This window comes from Ambystoma mexicanum, chromosome 1q (assembly GCF_040938575.1).
Source record: "Ambystoma mexicanum isolate Mex_15411 chromosome 1q, UKY_AmexF1_1, whole genome shotgun sequence".
Lineage (NCBI taxonomy): Eukaryota > Metazoa > Chordata > Amphibia > Caudata > Ambystomatidae > Ambystoma > Ambystoma mexicanum.
In genome coordinates, this window is record NC_090922.1 from 1,409,184,682 (window position 1) to 1,409,202,468 (window position 17,787).

At 49.8% G+C, this 17,787-nt stretch overlaps 1 protein-coding gene across 2 annotated transcripts in view; it reads left to right on the plus strand.

Annotated features, from left to right (window-relative positions):
• LOC138548445 (vitamin D3 hydroxylase-associated protein-like) overlaps positions 1-17,472 on the plus strand; it is a 726,529-nt gene extending 709,057 nt beyond the window's left edge. For both annotated transcript variants that reach the window (XM_069642277.1, XM_069642276.1), the window contains one exon: positions 9,431-17,472. In XM_069642277.1, coding sequence (XP_069498378.1) covers positions 9,431-9,585 — 155 coding nt within the window. In that variant the 3' untranslated portion in view covers positions 9,586-17,472. The remainder of the gene's footprint in view (positions 1-9,430) is intronic.
• Positions 17,473-17,787: the final 315 nt, after the last annotated feature.

Sequence of the window (17,787 nt, forward strand, 5' to 3'; positions counted from 1 at the left end):
TGCTAAATGGACAAGCTGGTGGCAGCAGGGACTTTTTACCATTTGTTGGTACATCTCGTTTTAGCCTTACCGCGTTTACCTACTAACTGTGGCTAGTGGTCAAACACGGGCATGCCACGTGATTTTTCCCTTGTTCTTTGGCCATCTTGTCTTTTAGCCTTCTTCCTGGCCTGTGAGGCCAGGAAAATCCGTATGAGCACTTCCAGTGCCCGCGGCTTTTGGCAGGCTACCAGAGGGCAATGAGTGTTTGCTGCCAGGAAGTGTGCTGGCACTGTCTGGTACTAATTGACAGATTAGTGCCAGTGTGTCTGGGTGGAATGTATGAGTTCTGCCACCAGTGGTCCTGATTGGACCACTGCTGGGGTGTGTGTCTGGGCCAGCTATGGCATTGGCTAGTGGGGGCAGCTGCTCTTACCTGGCTTTTTGAATAAAAAAGGGACCCCTGCACCCACTCCAGAGAGCTCATGGAAGACACCAGCTACAAAACCTGGTGTTGTATGGTATTGTTTATTTGTAAAACGCTTGTACACAAAGCAAGTGTTTCAAAGCGGTCAAAGAGAGAGGGAACAAGGGGAAAAAAACCAACAGTCATTCAGAGCCCTTGAATTTCTGAAAGATACAAGTCTGCACAGTCAGTGTGGGTGCATGGAACAATTGCATATAATACAATTAAAGGTGTGGATAACAGAAAATAGGTCTAATGACGATTCTGCATTTTTCCAAGTGCATTGAGGCTCCACCATGCAAGGAGGGTAGACAAGGGAAAAACAGACTATCTTCAGGACATGGTGCATTCGGATTGTGCAAGTGCACAGACAGGTTCAGGAGAGAGGATGGGGGACAAGTGCAAGGGGAGTGAGGGTATGGGAGGGTACCAAGCACGCCCAGTTAGTCAGAAGCTGCAGTTCTCCAGCATGGGGTCTGGCATGGATTCACATGCTCATGAATATTCCCCGTCGTCAGGCTGGGAATCCTCGGTAAAGAAAAAATCAGCTGCAGTTTCGTTTCTGAACTGTCTTTCTTAGTAGTAACCAATCACTGCTCACTGTCCCCAGCCAATGACTGGCCTCTCCCTGAGCCCCTCCCCTGGCAGCTATCCTCAGATTTTTACCGCACGTTTAAGTGTTGGGAGTCCTCGTGCTATAGCTCTCGAGCTTTTACTGTGTTTTTTGCGATTTTTCAAAGAGTTTAATCTCATTTTTTCGGTCAATCGAGCCTCAAGCTCCAACGTTTCTACTTCTGATCAACAGGGACCCGTTTCGAAATTTTCTACGGCCCTCAAGGGCGAAATTCTCGTCGAGTTACGCTTTTGGAGGATTCCAGAAGACCTTGAGGCCTACCCCGTGGACATGGCCCAGGACAAAGGAAACTCAACGGCCGGATCCAAGCTGTTCAGGAACTGCCCTGGATGCGGATTGCAGAATGTCTTCAAGGAGGACGAGCATTCTAGATGCCTCTACTGCCTGCACAAAGACAAAACGCACGTGGAGAAGGACTGTGCATTTTGCAAGAACTTGTCGGAACGGACCATGAAGGATCGGCGTATCCGTCTCACCAACTGGCTGGAAGGAGGTGAGAAGAAGAAGAGGTCCGAGCGGTCTTCTAAGTCCTTTGAGGGCGCTCCGGTGACGGGGGCCCAACAAAAGGCTAAGCACCGCGAGTCTGCAGGGCGTGCTTTCACCAACGCCATCAACCACGAGCCAACGCTCTGGCTCGGGAAAGAGGAAGTCGGAGAACCCGGGTAAGCTTCTGGAGAAGCCCCGGTCGATCACGACGGAAACAGCCGAGGGGGAGCGAGGCGGTGACCCTCCCCCCAAGGAGAAGGCCTCAAGCGTGCCTAAAGTCGTGAAGGCCTTGATTCACCCGGCTAAGGCCTCTATCGAGGGAGTCGTGGCGGCCCTGCCGAAGCCTGTGGAGGCTGCCCCAGTGGAGGTAACCTCGGGGCCCAGAGTTTCCCTGCCACCGCAGAGGGAATCCTCTTTTCAGCCCATCGATAAGACCCCTGTGAGAACCCCTGTGGAAAATGAGGGTCGGCGGGGGGCGGTGGCTATCACAGACACGGATTCAGCCTCTGAGGAGGAGCTGGCTGGGGTCGTGAAGGTCCTCAACAAGAAGTTCGAGGAGGTCTGGTCCTATGGGAGGGATCCCGACGAGGCGGACGAAGAGAGCGACGGTGGTGCTGACGAGGTTCCGTGGAGGCGAGGGTTCCACTCTGCAACCGTTGCGCCCATCGCAGCCGGTACCCGAGCCTCAGGACAACTCGGGAGTCATCTTGATGGCGATCCAGGCCTTAAGTACGGAGATAAGGACTAGGTTGCCCTTACCCCAAAGGGACGATCCAGCGGAACCTGGCCCGTCGGGGAGCCCTCCAAGCAAGCGGAGAAGAGTCCATCCCTCCGCCCTTCCAGCCTGCGCGGCCCTTGCATCCTTCATCCCCTTCCCCTGATCCTAGGGAGGACACGGGAACGGAGACGGCCACGACGGGGACGGATGGCAACGGTGGTGACGACGGGATGGACCTTCCATCACCACCACCTCCTCAGGCCTCCACGCCCGACGAAATTGGCTCCTTCCACGCCATAATTGCCAGGGCATCCAAGCTCAGAACAAGGGTTTCCTCTATCAACGGCGTGAGGCCAAAAGGAAGACGGTCCTCTCGGTCCCGTTACTGGACGACATCTGGGACGAGGGGCTTTTGCTCCTGAAGAACCCGTCCATGACTCCTGCCAAGAGAGACCGGTACGAGAAGAAGTACCGGGTCCCTGATTCTGCCCCTCTGTGCCTTAGGGCTCAGCCGACCCCGGATTCGGTCGTCTCAGCGGCGGCCAGGAAGAAGGCGGCAGGGGCTACGGCTTCGTCTTCCACCTCCCCCCCGGACGGCGAGGGGAAGAAACTGGACGCCATGGGGCGACGGGTCATCTCATCAGCGGCGACGACGATTAAAACGGCTAACCCCTTAGCGATTGTGGCCCGTTACGACAGGGAGCTTTGGTTTAAGATAGCTCCTCTGCTGGACTTCTGGACGACAAGAGGGCGGAGGCCCTAGAGATCCTGCAGGAGGGCAAGCTGGCATCGGACCATGCCATAACGGTGGCCACGGACATTGCTGACACCGGCTTCCACCAGTTGGGCAACAATGTTTGTCTTCGACAGCGTGGTTGGCTCAAGGCGACCGATTTCCGCCAGGATGTGCAAACCAGAGTTTTGGACATGCTATTCGACGGGAATAACCTATTTGGCAAGACAGTGGACGAATCGCTGCAGGCCATCAAGACCGACACAGAGACGGCCCGGGCCTTGGGGGTTTTGCAGCAATGACGGCCGCCCTTTCGGAACTCCGGAGGCAAGCAAGGTGCCTCCAAAGGATTCGGCGGCAGCTCCTCGACTTACCACCAGGCGGCCCGCTCCTCATCGCAGGAGGCCTACAGAGGACGTCAGGAGAATCTCGTCATCGTCGCCAAGGAGGCAAGGCCGCTGCCATGCAGGACTGAACTGCCTGTAGCGTCGGGCCCCCACCTGAGCACCCCGGTGGGATGCCGGCTGGCGAAGTTCATCAACGTGTGGGAGTCCATCCCCACCGACTGATGGGTGCTGGATGCCCTGGCCTGCGGGCACACTCTCGAGTTTCTGAAGAAGTGCCCCCGCATTCCACCCGTGGCCAGGAAGGAAAACCACGTCCCCCAACTGCTGCTGGAAGTAAGGGCGATGCTGAAGAAAGGAGCCATCGAGCTCGTCCCAAAGAAGCTCCGGGGCTCCGGAGTGTACTCCTCGTAAGAAAGAAGACTGGCGGTTGGCAACCCATCCTGGACCTTCGTCGTTTAGACAAGTACATCAAGGCCCAGAAGTTCCGGATGGTTACCCTCCAGCACGTGCTGGGGCAGCTGGACGAGGGCGACTTCCTATCGTCGCTGGACTTGGAGGATGCCTACTTTCACATCCCCATTCTAAAAGGACATCGAAAGTTTCTCAGATTCGTAGTCCAGGGACGGCACTAACAATTCAAGGCCCTTCGGATTGAAGACGGCGCCGAAGGGTATTCACCAAGTGCCTAGCACCGGTGGTAGCATGGCTGCGCCTGCAGGGATCCACATCTACCGGGATCCACATCTACCCCTACCTGGACGATTGGCTCATCCGAGCAAAGACAAGAGAACTCGCCATCGGGCACACAGCGAAGACTGTCAAACTGCTCACAGACCTGGGTTTCTTCATCAACTTCACCAAATCCCATCTGGTTCTGTTCTGTCGCAGGTCGCACTGTTTCTGGGAGCCAAGCTCGACACAGTGGCGCGACTGGCCTCCCCGTCAGAGGAAAGGACGAAGGCCATCATGGGCAAGGTGCAGCGGCTGATGGCCATGGATGTGGCCAGGGTGAGGTCATCAAATCCCTTCATGGCATGATGTCCTTGTGCATCTACCTAGTGCGCCTGTGCAGACTGCGGATGCGACTACTGCAGAAGTTCCTCGACGCCCGGTGGATGCAAGCGGTGGGCAGCTTCGAAGACAGGATCCCGCTCAACGAGGCCTTCCACCAGGCGATCCGGTGGTGGGGCGCCTGCGTGCATCTGACAGCGGGTGCAGACTCCCAAGACCCCGGCGCATTAGGAGACGCTGATGACGGATGCCTCCCTGGAGGGGTCGGGAGCGCACACCGGAGATCTCCACGCAAGAGGCCTTTGGCTCCCGGAGAAGAGGTCACTGCATATGAACATCCTGGAGCGCTGAGCCGTGTTCTGGGCTCTCAGATCGTTCCTCCCGTCCCTCAAGTGCAAGGTGGTGAGGATCTTCACCGACAACATCACTACAATGTTCTACATCCGGAAGCAGGGAGGCACCAGATCCCCAGCCCTAGTGCCACAGATCCCGCTCCAAGGAGGCCCAGGATCTGTGGCACTGGGCCGTCTCCCAGGGGATGTTTCTGGTACCCTTCCACCTGGCAGGAATAAAGAACACCATTGCCGACTCACTCAGCAGGGAGCTGCGCTCGTGCCACGAGTGGGAACTGCGTCAGGATCAAGTAGATCTACACTTCCAACGATGGGCCAATCCCCAGATCGACCTATTCGCGACGGCGACAAACACCAAGTGCCGGAGGTTCGCCAGCAGGTTTCCCCAGCCGGGAAACATGGGCGATGCCTTCTCATTCCCCTGGGATGGCCTGTTCCTGTATCCGTTCCCACCGTTGCCGTTGCTGCTGCGACTCATCAACCAACTCAAGAGGTCCCGGTGCAGGATGATACCCGTCGCACTGGCGTGGCCGAGACAGATCTGGTTCCCGGACCTTCTGGACTTGTCAACGTCCCCCACAGTCAAGCTGTCGACGGACGCAGATCTCCTCGCCAGAGAAGGAGGCGCCATCCTCCATCACGACCCAGGGTCGCTAAACTTGCAGGCCTGGCTCCTGCAGCACTAGAGTTTGGAGGGTACAATATCTTGGCGGACTGCAAGGAGGTGCTTGCCAAGGCCAGGGCGTCCTTAACTCTTATGTGCTATGGACATAAGTGGAAGAGGTTCTCTGTCTGGTGCGGCGCACAGAAGATTAACCCTCTGTGGATTACAGCCCCTCAAGTGCTGCCGTACTTAATGTCGTTGGCCAAGGCGGGGCTGGCCCATGCCTCCATCAAAATCCATCTGGCAGCTATCTCCCGCTACACCAGAACTCTGGAATCTCAGTCTTACTGGCGTTGAGGCAGAGGTTGTTTTCAGCACACCATGACTGAATTGTGGACAGACAGTCTGATAAGAGCGAGGTAGAGGAGGTGGCTGGGCTGAGGGTAGCCTGAAGGAGACTAGCGTGTCATCTGCATAACACTGGAAGTTAGAGATGAAAGTGGCAACCACACATGCAAGGGCAGCCATGTAGACATTGAAGAACCAGGGCGATAGGTTAGAACCCTGTGGAATGACACAAGTTGAAAGAGTGATAGTAGAGAAATAGGACCCAAGTTCCACCTGTGACGGGCAGTCGGAAAGGAAGGAGGTTAACCATGCCAGAGCCTGACATGTGATTCCCAGGGTGTCATGCAGACGTGTGATCAGGATGTTGTGGTTTACTGTGTCAAAGGCAGAGGAGAGGTCAACAGGAATGAGGACAGATGGAGTGTTAGTGTCACGATTTGAGAGCAGGTCTTCACAGGTGTTCAGAAAAGCAGTTTCTGGGACTCTGGATGCTCTAAAGCCAGACTAATGGTTGTGGAAGCAACCAGCAGTTTCAGTGTGGAGGGTGAGCTGAGAGATAGCAAGCTTCTCCAGGAGTTTGCCCAGGAAAGGGGTGATGGAGATAAGGAAGTAGTTTGCCAGATTGGAGGAGTCAGTGCAGGGTTTCTGAAGTAGAGGGTGCACCAGGTATTGCTTAAGAGAAGTTGGGAAAAATCCAGTGGTAAAGAGAGAGTACATGGTGTCCTTAATGGTTTTAGAAGGGCGGGGGTCCACCTGTTTGGATGAAGCCTTCATAGACCGCCTTTGTCTGGCGACCTCATCAGGAGTGAGAGAAGAGAGGAGAAGTGGTGGAGGGGCCAAGGCAGGCTCCAGAGGTGTTGGTGAATGAGGTGGCGTGGAGGAGAGAGAAGAAATGATGTCTTTGTTTTTTGCAGTGAAGTGTGCAGCCAGGGCCGAGCAAATGTCCTGGGTGGGTGTGACAGAAGAGGAGGCTGCTGCAGGATTGGCCATTTCCTTACAGACTTTGAACAGTTTGGCTGTGTTGTTTGATGCCGCAGAGGTGCAGGCTTGAATAAAGACTCTTTTCTTGGTGTGGATGCAGAGTCGATATTGCCTTTGAAGGAGGCGGCAGGCCAGTTTGTCAGAGGGTCCGTCCGACGATTTCCATTTCCGCTCAGCTACCCTACACTTGCATTTAAGGGCAGCCAGATTGGAGTCGTGCCAAGAGTTGCACTTTTAGGAAGGCTACAGTCAGACTCTCATTGCAGGGGCAAGAGTATCAACGTTGTAAGAGATAAAGAGATTGAAGTTAGCGAGGGCTGTGTCAGGGTGGGAGTCAGCCACAAGAGTAGGAGGTGGGGGTTAGGTGGAGGCAAAGGCAGCCGCAGTCACTCTTTTCAAGGGTCTGGCGACTTTGCGACCGAGCGCAAGGAGACTGTGGATCCGTCAGAAGAACGCTTGGCAACCAACTTCTGCTTCTGCCGTGGTAGAGCCCTGTCCTGTGGAAGATCTCCAGTAGTCCTGCAGAGGAGCTGTGACCCTTGAAGTGGAGGGAACATCCATTCTCGACATCAGCTTGGAGTCCCATGAAGAAGAGCCTTCGGAAGTGCCCCAGGACCGCATTGTGGCTGACCAGTTCTGAGTTTGGTCTACCATGCTGCAGACGTTGCCTTTCCGAGTTGAGGCCTGGAACTTGGGCGATATTCTGCTTGTACATCAAGACTCACCTCCGCTAAATGTCATGGTTCTAGCATCAAGGGGACCCGAGATAGATGGGGAAGTCTGACCGCAACAAGTTAATCCCTTTGTGTCAACGTACATTGGTGGCTGTCATCTGAAATGACTTGGCTGCATCCATTTTTGTCCTGAGAGGAGCCCTGCAACAAATGTTGCTGCATTCTTCTACTGAGACTCCTTGCGGGAAAAGCGACCTTGGACCTTCTCCAACCGACTGCCAAGTCTCATGAAGAATCGGAGTTCAGGAGGTGAGATGTAGCGATACTTAACCTGCCCCCTAAACTCCTTTGAACAGTTTGCTTACTTTCATAAAAACTTTTCTAACACTTTGGCTTTGCCACTGCTTGTTCACACAAGCACTACGAAAGTTGGTAACACATTTGTTAGCTAGTTTAACTCATCTTCTGACACTTGGAACTGTTCAGGGGATCCTAGAGACCATACCTTCTTTTCCAGCATCACAAACTGTGTGTACACGTTGCTGAACTTTTGAGCAAAAGGCCACAGACAATTTAGGGTTGGACTTCTGAAGTTAGGGGTGATTCTCTGTGGATGTTTTGTGCTAATACTAATCTGTACCTTTCTTTTCAGGGGGTTATGTTTTTGCCCTACACCATTGTATAGATGTATCTAATTTTTAGTATTGTGGGATAATATTACCTATTAGTAGTAATTTTTCAATGTGTTATTTTGCGATAAGTAAATACTTTTTTTTTATACCTGATTGTCTAAGTGTGTTCCTTGATATCTGCACTGTGTACCCATTCATTTTGGACCCTTTACAAGCTCACCACCTCCTGAGATTTAGCGAAGACCACCCACCTTGCTACCTTGAACTGGTTTGGCTACAGCTCCCCAGAGTTGTCCATATCACAATATAGGTTGGCCTTCTATACATCTGTCCACCAGGCAGGAGTATAGAAAATCAGTCCTAACACCAGGCAATTCATTACTCAACTCTCCTTAATTCCGCCCTGTTAACCCTCCTCCCCCCTCAGTTCCTCTCTCCCTTCTTCCCACATTTCTCCCTCCATGTTCTCCCCGAGCCAACGCCCGTCCTTCTGCCATACCTCTTCCCCCTTCTTGTACACCTGGGGTACCTGCCCGTCCAAACAGCTCTGACCCCTTCCATTACCGTGTTAATAACCCTGTCTGCTTCTCCCAACCATCCTCCAGAGGAACATGTGCCTGCCTCCTCCGCTACTCAGCCCTAACTCCCTTTAAAATTCCTACCTCCTCCTACTCTTGGTAGAATAAACATCCCGGCTGACCTGCCACATCAGCAACAAAACAACCTGCATTGCCTACCAGCAATCCCCTAACGCCCCAGCCCGAACCTTCAGGTCCCTTTTTATGAGGTGTCCCGCTAGCCACCTGCTGCCGCTCACTGCCTATTGTGCAGTGCCCAAATAACCCTGGAGGGAAATCCATATGCATACCCCGAACCCCCCCCCCCCCCGACCACCCTCTTTTGTTCTAAGCTGACACCATCCCGTGTAAAAAATAAACCCTGTTGTAACCCACGTGTCTCTTCATGAGGATATAGAGGAAGAGGGGGGGGGAAACAGACAGAAGTGATATAAAGGAAAGTTACATTGCAAGATGAAATTTGATCCGTTGATAAAACGACCCCTCCGAAAAAAGAATATCCCTGCACTTACACTTCTAAACTGAGGGGTGGATTGTCTTGCTGTTAAGCGGTGGGAACAAGAACTGTGAATCCTCACCTCACACGCCAGGTCATTCATGCCGTTTCTGCCATGGCCTAAAACAATATGAATGATTTCTCTAGCTTGAGTAGTATGTGGCTGGCCTGAAATGACAGAAGGTGGTCTGTGTGATGGCTTTGTTTATTCTCATGGTTGCATTCATATTGTTTTGTGTACGATATTAGTTTTGTGAATAATAAGGTGCTGATACAAGGCCACATCTTGAAAAATATGTAGTCTGTGGCCGCATCTGAGGCATATGGGCCAGTGCCCGTGCTCCTTTTCTTGACAACTTATGTGGTTATGCTTGTATTTTTCCCCTTCAGGCTGTTGGGGGAAGTGTTGGCCTCCCCGTTGCTGTGCAGTGTGTGGCGCTGCCTTGGCAGGAAGAGCTGTGCCTACGCTTCATGAAGGAGGTGGAGACCATGGCACGCGAGAGGAACTGAACAGTGCGCGCTCTTCTAGGAGACGAATCTGCTGATCTGCCTACGTCTGAACCCATCATATCAACCTGTCAGCTTAAGAGTTTTCTAGGGTTTGAAAAGTGCTCACTGACCATTTCACTGATGCCTCATATTTATATTTTTTGGCATTTGTTTTCCACTGGCCTTTTGCAAATGCAGCTACAGAATGTGCCTTATTTGCATGACAAGTCCAGTTTGTGTATGTGACAACTGATTTAAAAATGTTAAAAAATCAAAAAAACCTTTTAAAATTGTGGTGTCTAGACTAAGCAAAGTCTAGCAGGGAACCCACACGGCCTCACACTTCCATGCCACGCAATAATGAGGCGGAGACAGGCGGAGGATGTAACAGGTCTTTACTCCTCTATCTCCAAACACCAACTGAACTTCCTGCCTCCGGCCCCTCCCCTTCCGGCAGCCCCATGTCCCCCTCCATGAGATGTGGGAGCATGCATGATGGGACATCACCCTCCCCGACCCCCCCACCCCAGGTACTAAACACAACCATGTACCTTAGTTAATTTCTTCAATTAGTCTCCGAGGCCGATTGCAAGCTCTCTAAGGTCGAGCTGTCGCTCGCGGGATTGGACTGTCCTCACAGTCCTGCTGAGGTGACTGGGCCTGCTCTTCACACGAGTCTTCGCCATCACGCTCATAGGACGGATCCCACCTTTGGTTTCTGGTGTCTGGGGTGTGAGAACCTGACGGGACAATTCCTGGCATCCTTTTATAGTGTGAAGAAATTCCTGGAGACGCTCCTCCTTTCAGCTTCTGCCCTTTACATGGGTCACCGTCAGGTGCTCCTTGTCCAAAGCGGCCATGCTCTTTCTGCTTTGTGACTGGCGCACTATTCTGCTATCCTCTGGTTCGAGGTCATTGTCCTTTGCCCTTCTGTTTTCATCACCTCTCTTCATTCCTGGTTCTCCTTATGCCTGGTGTCCTGTTCCCTCATTTCAGCGTGATATCTTTCCTCTGCACTCGTAGCATGGGGCAGTCTTGTCCGTATGTTTCGGCCAAACATTACCTCCGACTGAGTCTTTCCAGTCGTGCTGTGTGGGGTATTGCGATAGTCTCGCAGTTGGTATAGTATCTTATCTACCGGTTCCCCTGTCAGCTGGGCGATTTGCCCATTCCCTTTGTTATTACTCATAAAACGTTCCACCGTGCCATTTGCCTGTGACCATAGCGGTGTGATCCTTCAATGTGCGATGCCCATGTATTCTGAGAACAACTTGAAATCTTGTCCCGTGAAGGGGGGGTCAATTGTCTAATTTCAAGATCTTGGGGATGCCATATGTGGCAAACATCCGGTCAAGTGCGGGTGTGGTGTGGAATGCAGCGGTGGATGGCACAAGCTGTAGGTCTGGGATGAGTATTCTTCCACACCTACTATTATGTACTCACCCCCTTCCTGTGGTCCGAAGAAATCTACAGCGATTTCGTCCCACGCATTTTCTGGGAGGTCTGTCATTCGTAGGGGCTCTGGTCGCGCATGAGGATTGATGCAGGTGAGATAGCTCAGCGGGTTGCTGCTGCGATCTGAGCATGATCTGCAAGTCGCAGGTTCGAATCCCAGCAAGGCCTACTCAGCCTTTCATCCTTCCGAGGTCGATAAATGAGTACCAATTTCGGTTGGGTGATATTGTATGTAAATATGTGCTCTGTAAAGCGCTTTGGATTAAGGCACTATATAAATAACACATCATTATCATTATGACGGCACATGTGGGACAATGTTTGAGTAGATCTTCCACTTGGGAATCGAACTGGGGGAAACCAAACTTTTTGCCTGATCATTCTCTTTGTAGGCCCTATGCCCCTGTAACCTTCATGTGCTATATATCCAGTACCTTCCGGCGTAGTGTTTGGGGAATCACTATTTTTGTTCCCTTTAGTAGTAGTCCTCCATCGGTCTTGGCTAGTTCCTCCTTGATGGCTACCAAGCAGTTGATGTCCTGTTTGGCTTCCTCACTAGTGCCTTCACCCATCTGTTTTGCCTGTTTTCAGTGTCCTGTCTCTAGGCATCGAAGGATGACCTGTAGGCCCTGATCATTTTCCATCTCTTGTGCAAGCTGGTGTGAGTTCAGACCTCTCTGCGTGTTTTCTTACACAAGATACCGATCCACGATAGAGTGACGTGGACTTAGATTCTTTGCAGGGGTGACGTGACAGCAAGTCTGCTGGGTTATGACCCTTTCCAGGGCGGTGTACTATGTTCAAGCTGTAGTCCTGTAGCCTCAATGCCCATCTGGTGATTATCTGAAGCATCTTGGCCTGTGGATTTCCATAGATGAACAACAGTGCCTGGTGGTCTGTGACCACTGTGAAGGGTTTGCAGTATAGGAAGAGGTGGAAGTGCTGACAAGCCCACACAACCACTAGTCCTACCTTTTCTGCTTGTGAGTAGGCTTGTTCAATCTTTCTTAGGCTCCTGCTTGCGCGTGAGAGGACATGTTTTGTGTGGTTGTCTTTTGCATCGATTTGGGTCAGAATGGCACCCAGACCTACCGGGCTGGGATCTACGATTAGTTTCATTTCTCTCTTGGAGTTTAAATTAGGCCATGTTTTTGGAATCTGATATCCGCTGTTTGATTGTCTGGAACACCCATTGACACTCCTCGGTGCATATGAATTCTGTGTTTTGTTAGTGTCCTGAGAGGCTCCCTTACTGACACAAAGTCTTTTATGTAGCTGATGCAATAGCTGGCACGCCCAATGAACGAACGCAGGTCTGAGATGTTCTTGGGCGGTTCCGTGTCGGTGAGTGCCGTAACCTTCTCTGGATCAGGGGTAATTCCCTGTGATGAATACAGGTGTCCAAAGAAACAGAGCGTTTTTCTTTGTTGAGGTTAAGGTGGGCCTCCTCCAGGGCCATGCAGACTCGAGTGAGTGTGTTGTCATGTTCTTGTTCTAAAATGTCATCACTGTAGTTCAAGCAATTTGGTATGTGCTTTATGATGTTGTGTATTTCGGACTGAAATATTTCGGCAGCTGAGGAGACCTCAAAACTGAGGCGCTTGTACCTATATAGCCCTAGATGGGTAACAAACATGGTGATGTATCTGGAGTCCTTGTTTAGTTCCAGCTGTTGGTACCCCTTGTTGAGATCTAATTTTGAGAACATGGTGGCGCCTTTGAGTCAGTGCTATTTGCGCCATGACTGCCTCCAATACCGGGTCCGGCACCGGTCTTGTTCAATGGGGACTTACCGGTCCATTCAGACCCTGGAGGGACCGGTATGTCCCCATTGAACAAACCATTCCCCATTCCCATTTGAGCCCCCATAGGGCCCTATGGGAATGGGGAGGGCGCTAATAACGGGCTCGCGAATAGCAAGCCCGTTATTAGCACCCTGGTCCCTTAGCGGGACCCGTAAAGGACGTGTGGTCCGACCAAACGTCCCTTATGGTTACCGCTAAGGGACCTCGGAATTGGGCGGTAGGGGATTACCGGCAACAATCTCCTTACTGGTGCCATTAAACCCTTACCGCCCAACTCATAATGACCCCCTAAATCTCAGGAGAGGTGAAATTGATCGGAAGCCTGCAGTGAGCACACACAGTAAACTCCACAAATTACTCTGTGACAGATATATATAAAAAATACATTTATTAGAGGCCTTTGTAATAAAACACGATTAAAACCACAGTAATAATAAAACAGTTACCACGCACGCTTTTCACTACGTAACATATAAACAAAATGCATTTAGCCTAATGCTGATGAAAGGGGAGAAAATGACCACAACCTGCAACAGAAAGGGGTACATTCAACACAGATATCACATTAGGCAGTTCTTCGTAGTCAATCCCTAGCTTATGCAGTCCAGCTCTAAGAAGTGTGGAGCCTTATGCTCAAAGTACAGCAGTGCGTTAACAATGCGCAGTCGTTTGTAAAGCTGTTTCTCTTCAGGGAGCTGTAGCTGTTTAGGAAAGGGGTTGAGCTGATGAACAATAAAGCCCTACTCCTTGAGGAGGGTCTACCCTTGGAGATAGAGCAACTTTCAGAGTTTTGGAGTAGCTGCGGAGCGCAGGTTAGCTCAGCCAAGGTGAGTATCTTTCAAGGGATTCTAGTGCGTAAAAACAGATGGATTTGCCAGGGGGCCAGCGGTAAGTGATGAAAGTACTCACCGACCCTCGACACAGTCCGGACCAAACTTTGCCAGTCTAGTCCACTCCGCTGGCATGTTTCACCCCTGCAGTTACAGGACACCCCGGCTCTCAGCAGCAGTGGGACTGGATGATAGTCCGTGGCGGGACAGTAGCCTTTTCTCAGTTCTTGAAGAAAGGAGAAGGATGGTTCCGGTACAGCATGTCTCAGGACATGTTGGGGCAGGTCAGCAGGCACGTACAGCGACAGTCACCAAAGCAGGGCAACACAAGGACGGCAAATGATCGTGGCATGAGGCACTCTCATAAATCGCGACCCAGAGAAGCTAGGACAATGAGTTTTGGCGGAAGAGGGCTCAGGACCACAAATAGGCGAGGCCCAAAGTCTCGAGTCTCACCTTAGGACAGCAGCGTTCCTGTGCGATACCCCGTGTTTGAGCTGGCCAGTTCACCTGATTGCCACAGTCTTGGGCCAAACATGGTAAAAAAGTTAACTGATGCCACCGGTTCGTCCTAGGCACACTTGCACAAACACCCCAAAATACTTAGATGGTGGCTAGGGCCATAAAACAAAAAGGACCCCTATGCGCGGTGCTGTAAGGTACTCGGCACATAGATAAAAAGTTACCAAGAAATAGCAACATAGTCAAAGACTAAGGGAAACATAGATTCCCAGTACTAACAGCCTAAAGGACATGTCAGTTTCCTCATAACAAATGAGCGAAAGCTCAGTGGTGTACAGCTGAATCCGGTGCTCTACTGGAAAAAGTCAGGTTAGGTAATCCAAAGTAAAGCAAAAAGTTAGGGGGTCCATAAATGGAGGGAAAATTGCACCTAACACTCATAAGCTTTGCTTTTGAGTGAATGAAGTTGGAATCAATGCACTTTTCCGTTTGTGAGTACCCGAATTCATAGTCCCTCAGAGAAACACAAACACTGATTCACATTGTCTATCAAACAGATTCTTTGCTGGTATCAGTTCTGTGCCTGTGATTACATATACAAGATGTTGGAGAAAGTGGTGTGGTTGATTCCAAACCTAACAGTCCTTTGTAATTTTACAGTTATAATAGTGGGTACCATACTCTAAGGTTCACGGCCTGTCCACGGGTTGACAAAGGGGTTTCAGGATCTGTAATGATGTTATGGAATACAATGCTTGCAGCTGTCCATTACTTCTCCCAAAAAACTGGAGTAGCTGAGTTTGGATATTTGAAACTCTATGGAGTTACAGAAACCGATGGTTATTATTTCTAGGTGAGATCTTTACCTTCCTACCTCTACCTTGCCCACTGGACCACTTGCTTCTTGGGTAAACCCTACGCCAGTCCACCGCTGCATCTCTAGGTGATGGGTAGTCTGAGGTATCCTTGGTTTTCCTCTGCCACACCAGGTTCTTTCCAGTCTTATAACCCAAACTCTTATATGGGTTGGCTTCTTACACACAAAAATAGAATAGTTGGGCTAATCATAGACTGGGTCTGGCACTTATTGCCAGCACGTGGGTCGTTTCGATCACCTTCCTCACTACCTCTACTTTCAGGTCCTCAGAGAGCCTTTTGGCTGGCTTTCGCAAGGAAGCCCACCAAAGACAAAAGAACTATCAAGACCTCACCCACCCAGCTAGGTAGAAGAAGGATCAATAAAGGACAAGTCATCAAGAGTTGGTGAAAAACAGGCACCATTGTAGTACAGTAGAAGTGAGGGAGGGGCTGGTAGGACTGATTTTATATACTCTGGCCAGTGGACAGATGTATAGAAGGCCAACCTAGTTAAAAGACAACTCTGGGAGCTGTAGCCAAACCAGTTCAAAGTAGCAAGACCTGTGGTCAAGGCTAGGTTTCCACAGGTGGTGAGCTTGTAAGGAGTCCTCAATGAGTGCACACAGTGAAAAGTCAAGGAACACACTTGGACAATTAATTATAAAAATACTTATTTATGTATGGCCATATAACAGTATGAAAAAGGACTACTAGCATGTAACATTATCACATAAGACTACATAAAAGAAACATATATGCAATCACTTGAGTAGGGAAAAATACATAACAAACCCCTGCAAAGGAAGGTAAGTATTAGTATGCAGCACTTCATGTCCACAGAGGTACAACATTAACTTTAAAAGTCCATCCCTAAAATGTATGGGCCCTTGTGCCCAAAAGTTCACCAAAGTGCCACATAGTTTTGCGGGACGGGAAACAATTAGTGTAGAGCTTCTGGGATTCAATGATGAGTTCCAAGGGGTAGAGGACAAGTTATTCTGGCAAGGCAAGCTCCTACAAGTGACATCAAGGAGCTGCCGCCTGTCATCCATACTCTAACCGCACACCAGATCAAGAACTCCCTAACCCCAGCTGCATGTAACAATGCCAGTCAGGCACACCACTAAAATCACAGCCTGATCTGTTGCCGGCCCTTCTGGTTCACAGAGTACCTGTCTCCATACCTAGGTTGTACTCGTATGTCCGATAGAACAGAACTGAATTAAATGCGCACTGAGAAGGTGTCATCCTTTAAGCAATTGCAGTCTCAACGAGACACAGGGATGACCATAGCCGCTGATGATGGACCTTGGACCCACTGAACCCCAGTCATCGAATCTAGTTATTACTCGTAAATCCGACAGAATAGAACTGAAGGTAACTGCACAAAGAGAAGGTAGCATCCAATAATGAATGGCAGACTTAACACGACACAGGGACGACCATCGACCTGCAAGTCACTTAACCAAATATAGATTAAGAATAGGGCAACTCAACTGCAATGGCACTGCCAAGCAAGGAAAGATAACCTCAAGCCTGGTAATCAGAACAAACTACACACTAGACAGAGAATTTCTCTCGGAGAACCAATGCTCTGAATCTCTACAGTAGATGCGGTCAGCGTAGCAGGCAGTAGAAGGTAATCAGGAGTAGGGGTCTCCCACCAATCCGCACAGACACTCACACATACCGATATCCTCACACTCTCCTCTGTACCAACAAGCAATAGAATTCAGCTATACTCCTCTGCCAATATCAGACTATCTGCACACATACCTACACACCACCATGAACAGTCTTTAGAAGGCAGCTGTACCCCACGAAAAAATAAACAGTTTAGCTGCACACATAATCTCATACACAAGCTACACTGCCGCCAGTATGCAGACTGCGAGGGCAACGGCCTTGCTGCCCAGATTCTACTGATCTCACACAACCACTGCACTACGCCTAGCATTAGAATGCAGCTACACACCACGTGAACCGCACTGGCTGCACAAATACTGAGTCCACCCAAGCACTATTTACTACCGTACTCTTGCCACTGACCTGAACTACGGTCCCCAACGGTGTTCAACCCACAGTGCTTTGAGATCATACCAATTGTATATATGGCGCTATACAAATACACAATAACATAACATGAAATTCATTATATTCGGCCAAATATTAATACTGCTGCATAGTATAATCTTTCAGGCGATTCTATTATTGATTTTATATATATATATATATATATATATATATATATATATATATATATATATATATATATATATATATATATATATGCCTTGTTATTGACTGACAGTTCTATTACAGTCCTTGAATTCTCCCTTTTTTGTCATTTCTTAAGGCAATTTGCATGAATGACCAATGTTTCCTCTGCTTAAACATGCACTCCCCCAGTAATAGCACTTTTCCAGACCAAGAGTTTACCAAACGCTGGAAACAAAAAATAAATTAGACCTTTCTGTACTGCTTGTTTCTGTTAATTTCATGTACATCAATAAAGCTATACTGTTTCAAAGATTATTTGCTTCTGGTGCATGTATTGCAAGATAGAAACTCCAGTGCCCCTGCATTACAGCTGTATTATAAATACCTAAATGTACATAAAGAACATGAGCAGCGTTTATTCTCTGAAATCTAAGATACATTGTACCTCATTACAAGTTTAGCTGTAAATTGGTAGCAAATCTGCTGATTTAACACCAACATTATTAACCTTGGCAGCACCATCGTGTTAGTCACTATTTCTGAAGTGCATAGTCCTCCATGGCGATTTTTGTCAGATTTACCTTAGAGTGGTAAATCTAATAGGGTTTGGCTGCAAGACAGGTGAGTT